Here is a 14,229-nt window from a genome sequence, read left to right on the forward strand (position 1 = left end):
GTAACATATTGGCATGGATAGAAGATTGGCTAGCTAACAGGAAACAGCAAGTAGGCATAAAGGGGTCATTTTCTGGTTGGCAAGATGTAATGAGTGGTGTGCCACAGGGATCTGTGCTGGGGCCTCAACTTTTTACAATTTATATAAATGACTTAGATGAAGGGACCGAAGGTATGGTTACTAAATTTGCTGATGACACAAAGATCGGTGGGAAAGTAACATGTGAAGAGGACATAAGGAGGCTACAAAGGGATATAGATAGGTTAAGTGAGTGGGCAAAGATCTGGCAAATAGAGTATAATGTGGGAAAGTATGAAATTGTCCACTTTGGCAGGAAGAATAAAAAAGAAACGTATTATCCAAATGGTGTGAAATTGCAGAGCTCTGAGATGCAGAGGGTTCTGGGTGTCCTAGTGCATGAATCACAAAAGGTTAGTATGCAGGTACAGCACATAATTAGAAAAGCTAATCGAATGTTATCGTTTATCGCGAGGGGAATTGAATACAAAGGTAGGGAGGTTATGCTTCAGCTATACAGGGCATTGGAGAGACCACATCTGGAGTACTGTGTACAGTATTGGTCTCCTTATTTAAGGAAAGATGTAAATGCATTGGAGGCAGTACAGAGAAGGTTTACTAGACTAATGCCTGGAATGGGTGGCCTCTCTTATGCGGAAAGATTGGACAGGCCAGGTTTGTATCCACTGGAATTTAGAAGAGTAAGAGGCGACTTGATTGAAACATATAAGATCCTGAGGGGTCTTGTCAGGGTGGATGTGGAAAGGATGTTTCCCCTTGTGGGAGAATCTTGAACTAGGGGTCACTGTCTAAAAATAAGGGGGAACACATTTAAGAGAGAGATGAGGAGAATTTTTTCTCTGAGGGTGGTGAGTCTTTGGAATTCTCTTCCTCAAAAGACAGTGGAAGCAGAGTCTTTGAACATTTTTAAGGCAGTGGTAGATAGATTCTTGATAAGCAAGGGGGTGGAAGGTTATCGGGGGTAGGTGGAAATGTGTAGTAATCAGTTCAGCCATGAACTTATTGAATGGCAGAGCAGGCTCAAGGGGTCGAGTGGCCTACTCCTGCTCCTAATTCGTATGTTTGTACATTCGTATATTCGTATGTTCAATGCAGACTTCTATCACTATTGTTTCTATTTACACTTTCCTTTCTCTCCACAGCAAACTCCCTAGCTGGGCTAGGGCTGTGGTGCCTCGAATATTTTATATCACAGAAAAGGCCTGGAACTACTATCCTTATACCATCACAGGTAAGAAAACTTTCCAACTGTTGTTTGGCAATTGAAATCATTATCAAGGTGAAAATTATCCCAGTTGTACTCCAAGTGACAATGCCCATGCTCAAGATTCAAAAGCTGCACACTGCTCAACAGCACACAAGTGCTCTTCTTCTATGCCATTGAATTTATGATTTCTATTCTGTCCCAGTTTTCCTTTGAGGGTACCTGTGCTTCCTCTTTGCCTCTTCGGTATGAGGTGCGACTCTGGGCAAGAGGTGCACTGTATTCAGCTCGAAAGCAAACTAAAGAAGGACAAAGTATTTGGCACGGTTTGATATGCTATTACAAGTGTAGTGAGTTTTCGCACTAGCTACGAGCCTTGCGCTCAGCTGCCCAAGTATTGTCCCTGTTCTTAAGTCCCCAACGCAGTGAAGATGTCATTTTCTCAAAAGATATGCCCAATAACAAATGGCTTTTGCCAGTTCTGATGAAAGGTCGCGGACCTGAAATGTTAACTCTGTTTCTGTCTCGACAGATGCTGCCAGAACTGCTGAGTATTTCCGGTACTTTCTGTTCTAATTTCAGAGTTCCAGCATCCGCAGTATTTTGCTCTTAGCAAATAGCTTGCCTTGTTTATGGTTAGCCATCAGGTGTGATTTGGATTTCAGAAGTATTGTTAATCTTTAATACCTATACAGAGGAATTCACCTGCAAAGAAAGATAGAACTTAAACTTGTATAGCACCTTTCATGTCCTCAGGATGTCTCAAAGCACTTTGCAGTCTATAAAGTACTTCTGAAGTGCAGTCACGGTTGTTCCCCAAGCAAACACAGGAGCCAGTTTGCACACATGAAGAACTCACAAACAGTGAATTAAATGAAAGACTGTTTTGGCTGGTATTGGGTAAGGGTGGAATGTTGGCCAGGACGCTGCAACATTTTCCTGCTCCTTTGTGAATAGCACCGTGGAATCTTTCACATCTTCCTGAACAGGGCCTCCGTTCATGTGCAAAAGGCAGCATCTCTGATGGTGCAGTATTGCCTCAGCACTGCACTGAAGTGTGTCAGCTTAGATTTTGTGCTCAAGACCTGGATTGGGCCTTGAACCCCCAACCTCCTGACCCAGAGGTGAGTGAGCCAAACTAGTACAGAGGGTGCAAGGATATAAAAACAAGAAATGCTGGAAATACTCAGCAGGTCTGGCAGCATCTGTGGAGAGAGAAGCAGAGTTAACGTTTCAGGTCAGTGACATTTCATCAGAACTCAGAGGGTGCAAGGGGCTGACTCATATTTTCTTCCACTGAGGAGAGATACGAATTCTCCACAGCTGCTGCCTGAGCCAGTCAGTGAACAGCATGGGCTCAGTTCCTGATTCCTCTATTAACTCACACCCATGGAGTTCCACCTAGCAATCTGACTGAGAATAAACAAGTTCCATTTAAATCTTCCACAGTTGAGTTTTAAAGGCACAAACCTCTGGGCTAAATTGGAAAGACATTATCATATCCATCCAGTAAAGTTTTTATTAGCTACATTCGAGTCTATGTTACCTGACCAGCGGTTGGTTAGTTACTTTTGACTGGCTGGCCTGTAGGACTTTATCCGATTCTATGTGACATTGCTGAAAGTGTGGTCTGGGGTGGGGGTAGGGGGGGTTGTTGAGGGGTTGGGGGTTTAAAGGCACATTCTGTGATGCTGCCAATTTTGAATTCTGCTGATGACTAAAAGAAATATATTTCCTTTGTGCTGAGGGAAGTGCATTTGGACGGTGTCAAATTTCAGAATTATTTGCGAGCTAAATGCCACAAAATTTGACTTGCAGCCTTTCATTTGGGTTGCATGTTTGTTTTCCCTTCAACTCGCACTACAGTCGACACTGGAGTGTGAAGAACGATTCTATGCCGTGTCCCGAGATATAGCTGGAAAATGCGATGCCGTTCTTTCGAAGGACCTTGCTGCTAGGCAACGGCTTTTTGTGCTTGATTCAAAGAAGACTGCAAAGTCCTTTAGGCACAGGATGAACTCACTTAAACCTACTTGCTCAAGCATTTCTAAATCAGCTTATTTATTAGGCATGTCATCAAAATTACCTGCTGGGGTAACTTTTGGAGGTGATGTAGAGTTGAGATCGTTATAATTATTTATTCTCTTTTTTTCCTTTCTCCTCCTGCATTGCCTGTATTCCATCCTGTGCAACTAGAATACACCGTGAGTACTTCCATGTTTTATATTCTATACATACATGAATAAGTAATGTAACATATAATACCAAATGGGTATGTTGGATGCTTTAAAACCTTGTAAAAATGAATCATTCCCACGGATACACAGCCTTATTTATCGATGGCATGCAAATTTTACTCAAGGCCTTCCCTCTCCTGAATAAGTAAGATAAGTTTCAACACAACACTGGCCACTTCTTCCATTTAGCATGATGTATGATAGGATGGCAATCTATATTTAATATGTCAGTGTGTCCCATAATGTATTTCCTTAGAGCAGAGATTGTTAAAGAGAGATTTAATAGTGGTGTTCAAAGTGATGAGGGACTTTGATAGAGTAAATAAGGAGAAACAATTTCCACTGGCAGTAGGGTCAGTAACCAGTAGACGCAGATTTACAATAATTGGCAAAGGAACCAGAGGTGAGATGAGAAGATACGTTTTTGCGCAGCGTGTTGTTCTGATCAGGAATGTACTGCCTGACAGGGTGATAGAAGCAGTAACTTGAAAGAGCTATCCAATTAGCTCAGCCACGATGGGCTGAATGGCCTACTGTGCTGTACGATTCTATGATATCACTGTCTGTTTGTCGTCATCCAGGTCCCCACCTGCCAAGAATGAGGCGTATTAATTTTGTCATAGGAACATTGATTTTAAACTGTTGCTGGAGCGAGGAAATGACTTGTTAAACAGATCAGCCATGGCTGGGAAAAACATTTACATACTAACAGACAGTGCTTTTGGAGACAAAGGGCCATTCCCTGACACATTCAACCCACAATGGACTTTGATCACCGGGTATTGTGTGTAAGAGGAGGCATTCCAGGTGCTGCTGGGACAAGAGAATCCACAAACACAGAAGTGGTTACACCAGTTCGTCACATGACTGACCTGCTGGCCAGCTTGGGAGTTTTTGAATTGTGCACAGACAGTTTGAACCTAGAAAGACTGTTTGCTCCTGGAGTGAGAAGATCTCTCCAGTCTGCTCTGTTTCTCTTTCTCACAAGCCTCTGGACCCACTGAGGACACATGAACCTCAAGAGAGAAAAGTCTCTTACATCGAACAAGTTTTAAGAAGAACACTGGGCTCCAATGAAAAGCAAGACCTACCGACAATCAAGACCTCTACAGCGAGCTCGAAGAACAGTAACCAAAACCATCTTCAGATATTGCCTCAAACTTTTCCACTTCTGCTCTTTCCTGTCTCTATCTGCATCTGTGTATCGCGTATGCATGCTAGCATGGGTGCATCGCGTATCCGTAGACATTAAGCAAATTAGAGTTTAAGTTTAATAAAATTCAACCTTTTTTCTTTAAACCTAAGAAAACCTGTTTGGCTGGTTTCTTTGCCTTACAATTGGAAAGCAGTGAATAAAGATTCACCAAGGAGGAGCTAAAAACACTTTGTGTTTAAAATTAAACCCTGTTACGGTAAGACCAGGAGAAGGCTGAGAGGGAACCCTAGACCCCTTTCTCACCTGGTCATAGCATTGTATAATAGCTCTCGTGTTGTTGATTCTTGCTGTGCTACCCACATGGTATCATGGTCAGCATAGACTAGTTAGATCATTCAGTTTTCAAAACCAGAAACTAAAACCTAGCACAGCAACTTAGTTCACAACTGACTCCAAAGACAGAAAATGGTAAATGGAATAAAAAAGCTCACTTACTACTTCTGTATGCATGTCCCAAGACTTTACCTGCCCACCAGTTTATTTAGTTCAACAGACCCAGTTGACCTCTTCCTCACTCCCCTTCTATCTCCCTCCCACTTCCTCCCTCCCTCAGTGTCTCAAACGATCCCAAACCCCACCACTACCTGCAAGTTCCCCTCTGGGGTCACAGCCCATTCTGACTTGGAATTATATCACCATTTCTTCACTGTCACTGCGTTAAAATCTTTGAACTCCCTCCCTTGCAGCACCGTGAGTGTACCCGCACCACAAGGACCGCAGCAGTTTAAGAAGGCGGCTTGCTACCACCTTCTCAAGGGGAGTTAGGATGGGAACTAAATGCTGGCCTTGCCAGCGATGCCTACATTCCACGAATGAATAGAATATACCCTGGGCTGGATTTTTCATTTTGCCTCCAATCTCGGCAGCGAGCTTCATGAATGACGCGGAGCCAGCGCGATAATACGCACGGTGACTCATTTAAATGGAGGGGGCAGAACACCCACCCTCGATGACATAGAGGGGGCAGGCGCTCCATTCCTGGCAACAGTGTCCGGTGCCACCACGCAGGCACTGGCGCCATTTTTAAAGGGCTTCAGGCCCTGCGGACTCATTAAAATTTTTAAAGTTACAGAATGTTAAAAAATAAAGATAGACAGTTATTCACATTTTCAATTCATTCTCCCACACCCACAATGAGTAATCAATATGTAAACTGCCCTCTCCCCCGCAAAAAATGTTTTTTTTCAGATCTCGAATGTCCCCCCCCCGGACTTTACTAACTTTAACCCTTAACCTCTTCCCACCATCCCTGCAACCAACCATAGGAAGAGTTTTCCCCACTCCCGCCCACCCCCCCCACTCCACCCCATCCCATCCCATCCTGAAAACTTCACTCCTCCCCCCTCCCCACCAGTGTTCCGCCTCGGATTTCCGAATGGAGATCTGAAGGCACAGGTGTTCAGGCAACCGGCCAGGTGTGATGGCCGTCGCTGCAAGGTAAGTCGTTATTCACTAATTACCATTCATTTTAATAAATTAAGGTTCTGTTTCCAAGCAGCAGGGCGGCTGGGCCTTTCCGGCGTCGGGGTCTGTGGCGCACCTCTCCTGGAGATATTTTCTGGGCCCCCTGCCACGAACCCTGACATTGGGGTGGATGGGTGCTAGTAAAATTCAGCTCCTTATTTCCGTTTGACATTGATCAATTGTGCAGCTGGTTAAAACTCCCTGATACTATGGGCTGGATTTAATGGGCCACCCAGAGATGGGCTAGGAGGTGGGAGGCCCATAGAATTGCGATGGAGGCGCACCCTCCCATCATGCCGCGATTAAGTCAGGAGCAGGATTGCCCAGATGCTGTTAGAAAGAGCCGGGGGGCTCCGAATGGCCATGGCGGGTTTCTCACCGCCTGTCAGCCCGGCGCTGGGAGCTTCACCAGCTCCACTAAATCCAGCTTTATGAATGCAAGCAACACTGCAGGAAATCCCCTCGTAGCCTTGATTAAGACAGCAGTAAACCCTTTACAATTAACACCAAGTTGATTTTAGTCAGTGTCACACACTAGAAAGTACCCAATCACTATAATTAGGTCAACCTCCACCTCTCAATTCATGCAATTACAGGAACACATGGTGAAGGTGTAGATTACAACAATAAATAACTCATTGGAAAATATATCAGGGAAATAGTTTTAAGCACAAAATACTTTTTAAAAATAATATGAGGTACTTTTTCATAAGTTCTTAATATAATTGTTAGAAGTTCGTGATGAGGGGATACTGTGAAACTTTGTGACCATTGATGTTGTAATAAGGGGCTGGTTTTCAAGAGCCCGCCACCAAAACTCCACCACAATCTCCCGCGCGTGTCTCGGTTAAATAGCCAGGGCGGCCCCCCCACCGTCCGCACCAATCACATGGAGGGGGATGAGCTGTTCGTCCTTGGCAATGGCGTCAGCTGCCTGTGCACAGGTGCTGGCACCATTTTTAAAGGGCAGCCTGCTCTGTCGCCTCATTTAACTTTTTAAAACGATAACCCCCAAATTAAATAAATAAATTTATAATGCCCCTATCCCAACCCCCCCAAAAAATTAAATTATCTATTTTGCCTCCCCCCCCAAAATACTTACCTTTTACATTTGACCTTTCCCTTACCAAACTGCACAAAGTTTAATGTTCAACCCATCCCACCATCCCCTACACTCGTTGCATTAATTTTACCCTGCTCCCCCCCGCACTGAAAAACTTACGTCCTCCCCACCAATGTGGCACTGCGTTTCCCCGGATGGGGATCTGAAGGTGCGGGGGTGCCAGCCGCTGCGCCGAAGATCATGGCGGGCCCTCAAGATTGCAGGGAAGCCCTTAAAAATTTATTAATTTTATTCATTTGAATATTTAAATTGAGGTCCCATCACCCAGTGGTGGGGCGGGCGGGGGGGGTGGGGGAGGGGTGGTGGGTGCTGCCATGGAGCCTCACCGCCACTAGGAGGAATCTTGTGCTAGAAAGCTCTGGATTAATTGAAAACTATCTCCAATTCTATTGGCGGAATCTTATGCCCTTTAAATATAATCATGGGTCAGGACCATTTCCAGGCTGCGACCTTGTACTTGCTGTCATTGCGCCCACCTGGGAGATGAGGTCAGCTGTCCAATTAAGGTTGGCGGGCAGGTTCCTGAGGCTGCAGGCCCAATCAGAGGGCCTACAGCCTTGGAAGAACGGCAGCCCCACCGGCAGAGGTGGGGCGCTGCCACTGCAGGATGGGGGCCGCAAAGACACCTCCACCTCCATCTTGTGATTTTTAAAAAAACTTTACCTGTGGCCACAGCTGCCAGGCCGTCCCATGGAGGGGAAACCCCACCACAACTGTGGCTCGCTGATCAATGCTGCTCCAGTAGTGGGGGGGGGGGGTTAGAACAGGAGGCCTTCAGGCACTTGCTGGGCTTGGCCATTAGTGAGTAGAGAGGGGGGGCCTATATACTGCCAGGAAAATCCCAATGGCGTCCTCAATCTGCCCACCAATGCACACTTAATTATTCAAATTGGCAACCCGCTACTGCCTACTCTCTCCCACCAAGTGGCCTCGTTCTGTGCTGTATCAATCTATGATTCTATTATAAGGAATTCAATGAGGCAAACCATCGCACAGTATTTGGAATTCTGGGTTTCAACGTAAAGTCTTCCTAACTTTTTTTTGTGCTCAGCACCGTAGGTACAATCATTCAGCTTTATCTAAATTCCATGTATTTGGTAAGTTCTTCTAGTTCAATTTATTTCAGATGGAGCTTCTGATGATTAAACAAATGATTTCCAAAGCAGGTAGATTAGCCTGCAGCTCGGGAAATGTGCTCTACACCTGGCCTTGGTTGTTAAAGTCCCTCTGTATCTATCACGGTTTGCCGTGCATTAATTGTAATCAAGGCCAACGAACCCAGCATTTGTGTCGTCACAATCCATTCTTTCATTGCAAGGAGTCCCAAACATTCAATGTTGATTTGAAATAATGTGATTTCATCCGTGCAGTTTTCACACAGTGCCGCCCATTTTAGGCTGAAACCAAATGGAATAGACTCACATTGCCTTTATGACAAAATGCAAAGCATTGGATATGCTGCAGCCTTACATACAGGACCTGCAGGTTACATAGATCTTTTGTCTTTTAGTGCCGATACTGGGTAGGTTACCTTCCTAAGTGTCTGTGACCATTCTACTCAGATATGATCATAGACTGTTCACCATAAGTATTAATATCATCGGTCAGTCTGCTTGGTACACAGGTCATTGTTTTACCAGGTATTAATGCAAGATTAATAAGCTAGTTCTGTCATCCTTTTCGAAAATGGGTACCACATTTAGTTTGTTTCCGATATAGCAAGTCCTTCCCATCATTCAATGTCTCTCATTATGACTGCGGCACCTCCCGAGTTTCATCTGTTTAAACCCCAAGGATAAATACCATTGATCACTAAGGATTTTTAAAAAAACTTTGAACCCTTTTTATCTGTTTGGGTTATCCATCTCATTTCTGTCAGTTGTTAATCATACTTGATTATCACCAGCTATGGAGAGCATGTTGCTTGTGTTTACCCAGTGAATGCCTGAAGGAAGTAATCGTTTACTGTATGTATTTTGCATTCATACTGTTTCAGGCACACTAACACATTAGAGCTATGAACTGTACCCATTTTGAGGAAATGATTTTCGAAATCCACTCTAAATAAACCTGAATGTTCACTGAAACCGCAAAGCGTGTTATTACTGAAATCTGATACAGCCACTCACTTGAATTAATATATAGAAAACTGTCTTGCACATATATAGACTCGGAGATAGTTTTCAATTAATCCATGGCTTTCTAGCCCAAGATTCAGCCAGAAATCTTATTGCAATGTCAATTGTCACAAAGCTTCACAGTAATTTAGAAAAAAAACATATTGAATACTTATGAAAAAGTATATCATCCCAGTACTTAAAATTATTTCCCAGATGCATTTTCGTTGTTGCAATCTACTTCTTCACAGACAATCAGTCTCTCTAATTGCATTAATTGAGAGGTGGAGGCTCATTAAGGAGATTGGCTACTTTCTAATTTTTGAAAGTGACACAAAATCGACACATTGTTAATTGTAGAGGGTTTATTGCTTCCTTTGGGCTGAATAGTCTTCTTCATTTGTGTCTATCTTGTAAATTGGACTGGAGTGGGCTCGCTCTGAATGGAGGTTGGTACAAGACCCATATTGAACATTGCAGGTGTCCTTTCCTACAATGTTAGTTTTTGTCAGGTGTGTCCAGGAAGATTTCCTGACTCAATATGTAGATAGGCCGACTAGAGGGGAGGCGATGTTGGATTTGGTGCTTGGCAACGAACCAGGCCAGGTGGCAGATCTCTCGGTGGGAGAGCATTTCGGTGATAGTGATCACAACTCCCTGACCTTTACTATAGTCATGGAGAGGGATAGGATCAGATGGGATGGGAAAATATTTAATTGGGGGAGGGGGAATTACAATGCTATTGGGCAGGAACTGGGGAGCTTAAATTGGGAACAGATGTTCTCAGGGAAATGCACGACAGAAATGTGGAGGTTGTTTAGGGAGCACTTGCTGCGACTGCTGGATAGGTTTGTCCCGATGAGGCAGGGAAGGGATGGTAGGGTGAAGGAACCTTGGATGACAAGAGATGTGGAACAGCTAGTCAAGAGGAAGAAGGAAGCTTACTTAAGTTTGAGGAAGCAAGGATCAGACAGGGCTCTAGAGGGTTACAAGGTAGCCAGGAAGGAACTGAAGAATGGACTTAGGAGAGCTAGAAGGGGACATGAAAAAGTCTTGGCGGGTAGGATTAAGGAAAATCCCAAGGCGTTCTACACTTATGTGAGGAACAAGAGGATGGCCAGAGTGAGGGTAGGGCCGATCAGGGGTAGTGGAGGGAACTTGTGCCTGGAGTCGGAGGAGGTAGGGGAGGTCCTTAATGAATACTTTGCTTCAGTATTCACTAGTGAGAGGGACCTGGTCGTTTGTGAGGACAGCGGGAAACAGGCTGATATGCTCGAACAGGTTGATGTTAAGAAGGAGGATGTGCTGGAAATTTTGAAAGACATGAGGATAGATAAGTCCCCGGGGCCAGACAGGATATACCTAAGGTTATTACGGGAAGCGAGGGAAGAGATTGCCGCGCCTTTGGCGATGATCTTTGCGTCCTCACTGTCCACTGGAGTAGTACCAGATGATTGGAGGGTGGCAAATGTTATTCCCTTGTTCAAGAAAGGGAATAGGGATAACCCTGGGAATTACAGACCAGTCAGTCTTATGTCGGTGGTGGGCAAATTATTGGAGAGGATTCTGAGAGACAGGATTTATGATTATTTGGAAAAGCATAGTTTGATTAGAGATAATCAGCATGGCTTTGTGAGGGGCAGGTCATGCCTCACAAGCCTTATTGAATTCTTTGAGGATGTGACAAAACACATTGATGAAGGAAGAGCAGTGGATGTGGTGTATATGGATTTTAGCAAGGTGTTTGATAAGGTTCCCCATGGTAGGCTCATTCAGAAAGTAAGGAGGCATGGGGTACAGGGAAAGTTGGCTGTCTGGATACAGAATTGGCTGGCCCATGGAAGATAGAGGGTGGTAGTAGCTGGAAAGTATTCAGCCTGGAGCTCGGTGACCAGTGGTGTTCCGCAGGGATCTGTTCTGGGACCTCTGCTCTTTGTGATTTTTATAAATGACTTGGATGAGGAAGTGGAAGGCTGGGTTAGTAAGTTTGCCGATGACACAAAGGTTGCTGGAGTTGTGGATAGTGTGGAGGGCTGTTGTAGGCTGCAACGGGATATTGACAGGATGCAGAGCTGGGCTGAGAAGTGGCAGATGGAGTTCAACCTGGAAAAGTGTGAAGTGATTCATTTTGTAAGGTCGAATTTGAATGCAGAATACAGGCTTAAAGACAGGATTCTTGGCAGTGTGGAGGAACAGAGGGATCTTGGGGTCCACGTCCATAGATCCCTCAAAGTTGCCACCCAAGTTGATAGGGTTGTTAAGAAGGCGTATGGGGTGTTGGCTTTCATTAACAGGGGGATTGAGTTTAAGAGCCGCGAGGTTATGCTGCAGCTCTATAAAGCCCTGGTTAGACCACACTTGGAATATTATGTTTAGTTCTGGTCGCCTCATTATCGGAAGGATGTGGAAGCTTTGGAGAGAGTGCAGAGGAGATTTACCAGGATGCTGCCTGGACTGGAGGGCATGTCTTATGAAGAAAGGTTGAGGGAGCTACGGCTTCTCTCATTGGAGCGAAGAAGGATGAGAGGTGACTTGATAGAGGTGTACAAGATGATGAGAGGCATAGATATAGTGGATAGCCAGAGACTTTTTCCCAGGGCAGAAAGGGCTATCACCAGGGGGCATAATCTTAAGGTGATTGGAGGAAGGTTTAGGGGAGATGTCAGAGGTAGGTTCTTTACACAGAGAGTGGTGGGTGCGTGGAATGCACTGCCAGCGGTGGTAGTAGAAGCAGATACATTAGGGACATTTAAGCAACTCTTGGATAGGTACATGGATGATAGTAGAATGAAGGGTATGTAGGTAGTTTGATCTTAGAGTAGGTTAAAGGGTCGGCACAACATCGTGGGCCGAAGGGCCTGTACTGTGCTGTACTGTTCTATGTTCTATGTTAGTGGGTAGTGTGGAGGAGTCTTGTTTGAAGGTACCATCACCCACATGAGTGATCTCACGTATCACTGGTTGTCTACCCTGCATGCTGCTTTCAGCACATGGCAACACCAATATGCTGACACTGAAGACATTGCCCATGCAGGCGATAAACACATGAATCCTTCCTCTCCTGCCATGGAGATGTTGGAGTCTGGCAAACAGTTGACTGTCCCTGCAGGTTTTTGTGACCTGTGGTGCCTTCCCTGGTAAGTTGCGCCTCCTCATGCACTGCATTTCTGCCATGTTCACATTGCAATAAACCCATTGCCTGGGGTAGGACCAGCTGTGGGCTGTAGGTTTCTGAGCCACCCACTTTCCCATTCCTCCTCCTCCTGATGAACCAGTTTGTTCGGCAAGGGATGTGGAACCAAGCCAGGTAAATGGAGAAAAGATACAGATCAACCATGATTTAATCGAATGGTAGCACAGGCTTTATGGGCTGAATGGCCTACTTCTGTTCCTATATTTCTATGTACTCGCCAAAGGCCATCATATGTTTGATCTCGGGCAGAAACCTGTGTGCTACTCACTTCTTTCACTGTCCCACTGGCAATACTTGAAAAGTTCCCTTCATTAAATCACTAAAACCCAGTCTGATGAAGCATTAAACGCTCATTTGATTTGACTGTGCCGCAGCTGAACATTGCCCAAGTCCATCAATAATATAGTTGTAAATGGCCTTAGCTAGGTCCTAACAAGCAAGCATCAGCTTTTTCCCACCCCTTTCACTGGCTTCTTTGTTCCTTCTTTCAGGCCATTGAGAAGTATCGATCAATAATCCTTAGTACTTTATTCCAATTTTATGCCACTTTTTACTTACATCATTTTCACTCAATTTAAAAAGAATGAGGAAAATGCATTCCATTGTTAATCAGTCTCATTGGGAGCTCAGATAGTCTCAGTCTGGCGATGGATCTTTTCTAGCTATAGTACATTGGGAATTTTTTACATAGCTTATCTAACTAGAACACCACTACCATACTATATTCCTCAGTCAGATCCCCCTCAGCCTTCTCTGCTCTAAGGAAAATAACCCTAGCCTATCCAGTCTCACTTCATAGCTGAAATGCTCCAGTCCAGGCAACATCCTGGTGAATCTCCTCTGCACCCTCCCTAGTGCAATCACATCCTTCCTATAGTGTGGCGCCCAGAACTGTACGCAGCACTCCAGCTGTGGCCTAATTAACATTTTATTAAGCTCCATCATAACCTCCCTGCTCTTATATTCTATGCCTCGACTATTAAAGGCAAGTATCCCATATGCCTTCCTAACCACCTTATCTACCTGTGCTGCTGCCTTCAGTGATCTATGGATAAGTACACCAAGGTCCCTCTGACCCTCTGTACTTCCTAGGGTCCTACCATCCATTGTATATTCCCTTGCCTTGTTAGTCCTCCCAAAATACATCACCTCACACTTCTCAGGATTAAATTGCATTTGCACTGCTCTGCCCATCTTACCAGCCCATCTCTATCATCCTGTAATCTAAGGCTTTCCTCCTCACTATTTACGACACCACCAATTTTTGTGTTATCTGCGAACTTACTGATCATACCTCCTATATTCACGTCTAAATCATTAATGTACACTACAAACAGCAAGGGTCCCAGCACCGATCCCTGCGGTACACCACTGGTCACGGGCTTCCATTTGCAAAAACAACCTTTGAACATCACCCTCTGCCTTCTGCTACTAAGCCAATTTTGGATCCAATTTGCCAAATTGCCCTGGAACCCATGGGCTCTTACCTTTTTGACCAATCTCCCATGTGGGACCTAATCAAAAGCCTTACTGAAGTCCATGTAGACTACATCAACTGCTTTACCCTCATCTACACACCTCGTCACCTCCTCGAAAAATTCAATCAAATTTGTTAGACACGATCTCCCCCTGACAA

General features: G+C 44.7%; 1 protein-coding gene across 1 annotated transcript in view; it reads left to right on the plus strand.

Annotated features, from left to right (window-relative positions):
• Positions 1-14,229, plus strand: part of LOC137383479 (cytoplasmic phosphatidylinositol transfer protein 1-like) — a 273,622-nt gene that overhangs the window by 157,808 nt on the left and 101,585 nt on the right. The window contains exons 4-5 of the mRNA XM_068056450.1: positions 1,182-1,270; positions 3,440-3,447. Of these exons, the coding sequence (XP_067912551.1) occupies positions 1,182-1,270; positions 3,440-3,447 (97 nt within the window). The remainder of the gene's footprint in view (positions 1-1,181; positions 1,271-3,439; positions 3,448-14,229) is intronic.

Source organism: Heterodontus francisci, chromosome 24 (genome assembly GCF_036365525.1).
Source record: "Heterodontus francisci isolate sHetFra1 chromosome 24, sHetFra1.hap1, whole genome shotgun sequence".
In the NCBI taxonomy this organism is placed as follows: Eukaryota; Metazoa; Chordata; class Chondrichthyes; order Heterodontiformes; family Heterodontidae; genus Heterodontus; species Heterodontus francisci.